At 37.9% G+C, this 2,422-nt stretch overlaps 1 protein-coding gene across 1 annotated transcript in view; it reads left to right on the top strand.

The window, feature by feature from the left end:
- Window positions 1-2,422, top strand: part of ptpn22 (protein tyrosine phosphatase non-receptor type 22) — a gene marked incomplete at its 5' end in the record, with an annotated part of 27,194 nt that overhangs the window by 1,083 nt on the left and 23,689 nt on the right. The window contains 2 exon segments of the mRNA XM_014025749.1: window positions 998-1,093; window positions 1,194-1,232. Of these exon segments, the coding sequence (XP_013881203.1) occupies window positions 1,070-1,093; window positions 1,194-1,232 (63 nt within the window).

Raw genomic sequence — 2,422 nt, 5'->3', positions numbered from 1 at the left:
ACACGACAGCTAGCAGGAAGCTAACACAGCAGCCGGTACAAAGGTAGGTGTGTGTTTGTGCGTTTGTGTTATATGAAATGTTTTTATGYGACTTTGTCATGAGTTTTATGCAAAAGTAAAAACTTGTTAGAGTGTATATTACAGCGTAGACTAAAGCCGAGTGACGAGCGCGCCCCCCCCTCCCCCCGAGTACCGAGAGCAGCAGAACCTCCGCCTGATAATCATTACGTTTTCAGTTCACTAAAGTCGGGGAAAATTATCCAAACCATACAAATAGCCCATCAGTTTAAAGCCCAGACTCTGCTCTTTCCAACAATATAAGTGTCACAGCTCTACATGAAAAAGTCACGGAACAAGCAGCAAAGGAATAGTGAAAAAAGCTCAATTCTGGAACCATAAACACAAACGTCTTTCCTTTGTTTTTATGGCTTTAATCCACTTTGGAGTGATTTTTTCCCACCTGGCTGGACCTGTACGTCTCCTGTGTTAATGTTGGTACATGTAATATACTAATTCTGTACTGTGGAGATCATTAAGAGTCGTTGTCGGGTGAAAAAATCTTTCGCTAACACTGTGTTGACCGCGAACCGGAAGTGTTGGGAGTGRCATCCAGTGCTGGGCCGGATGTCCGTGGCATATAGGCTATTGGCTGGTTCAGACACGCGCTCCGTCGTGCATCTGGAGGATGACAGGTGCTGAAAGCTGCTCACGTGAACAGATTGCCGGACAGATTTTCTGTAATTTATACAGCTTTTCCCTCATTTTGCAGGTTTACAGACGTTTAGAGTAATCTAAAGATTTACAGGCCAGCRGTCACTCTTTCAGAGATGAGGATGTTCTCCTTTTGGATTTTATAAATCACAACCTTGGCATGAAAAGTGGCGTACGCAAGTTTCTGGGCTCATTTTGTGCATACGCAAGCTTTATAAATCTGACCCCTGGTGTGTAAATAACAACATATATTTGAACTTGACTGTAAGGTGTGTTTTGTGCACAGGGGGTCTCAGGCACCAAGGCATATATTGCTACTCAGGGTCCATTACCACACACTGTGGTGGACTTCTTGAGAATGCTTTGGGAGTATGATATTCAGGTAATGACTGCTTGTCATCAAAATGTCTGACAAAGTGGTGGTTTTGTTTTTATCTGCTCTCACTTCTTTACTGAGATTCTGTTCTCTTATTTGTATCTAGGTCATCGTGATGTCCTGTCGAGAATTTGAAATGGGAAAGGTAACACTGCACTGCAATGCTGAGCGTCTAAGCCTTTCGTATCTCTGCATTTGTGTGTGAATTTGCAGCCCTATTTCAACCGAGTTAAGACCTTATTCACAATGGAAACATTTCAAATGTTTAAAYTAAGAAATTTTGCCAGTTTTGTGTGTGTTTGTTGCCCATTGCACATACATTAGGGAATAGAGATGTTCATGAAACCTACGTTTAGAACATGTTTGAAAGAACGACGCACCTCAAATTCAAGGAGTGAGAGTGTGGAATAATTTAGAAGACAATGTTAAAAGTGCCACATCAATATGCATATTTAAGAGAATGATGAAGACTGGAATGTTAAAAAAAATATGAAATTGTTTAATATGAAGACATTCACTTTGAACTAAAAAGTTTCAATGTTTTGTTTTGTTTTGTTTTGTTAACTGAAGATCCTTATAGTTTGAATCTATATTTGAGGAAAAAAATGGGGCAGATATTATAAGATTATTTCTTCTCTCTGCCACCTTTCATTTCATTTTATTAGTATTTTCTTTTTTACTGTACATAGAACTTTGTTTTACCAAATGAAAGTTTAACTAACATTAATGCATCTCCATACCATCAGAGAGGCAGGCTTTTGAACTGCTCATAGATAACAGGCTGGATGGTCCCAGTCCTTATTAGCATAAAGAACATAATGTGATTTCTACAAGGAATTTAAATGTGTCTGCCTACAGAACAGTTTTCTCCTTTGCAGTGAGCTCCATAACAGAATTAAACATTTTTAATGTAGTGCTCCCCGAGGGCCCAAAATTCATGGGCTTTCAAAATTGACTTTCAGTATTGCTTTTTAAAAATTCTTAAAATCTTATGGCACTATTGGACTATGGGATAGCCAGTCTTCCTATTTGTTTTGAGGAACACTATATTAAAAATGGTGCTACTACTTTTAGATGCAGTTTTTGGCAGACTGGTGAATAAACCCAGTTATCTTACTGGCTTGTTGTCAGATAATCTAAGTAGATGCAAAATACTTCTCTAGCTAGTTCCTAATTTTACCACTTAATTCTACTTCCTTTTGTGTTACACTTGGTCATTTTTTTAAAGTTTTAGTTTCATTGTTTAACCATTTGATGTGTTTTCTAGAATAGAATAGAATAGAATAGAATAGAATAGAATAGAATAGAATAGAATAGAATAGAATAGAATAGAAT

The sequence above is a fragment of the Austrofundulus limnaeus genome, unplaced genomic scaffold (assembly GCF_001266775.1).
Source record: "Austrofundulus limnaeus strain Quisiro unplaced genomic scaffold, Austrofundulus_limnaeus-1.0 Scaffold496, whole genome shotgun sequence".
In the NCBI taxonomy this organism is placed as follows: domain Eukaryota; kingdom Metazoa; phylum Chordata; class Actinopteri; order Cyprinodontiformes; family Rivulidae; genus Austrofundulus; species Austrofundulus limnaeus.
This window is presented reverse-complemented; position numbering and strand designations above follow the sequence as displayed.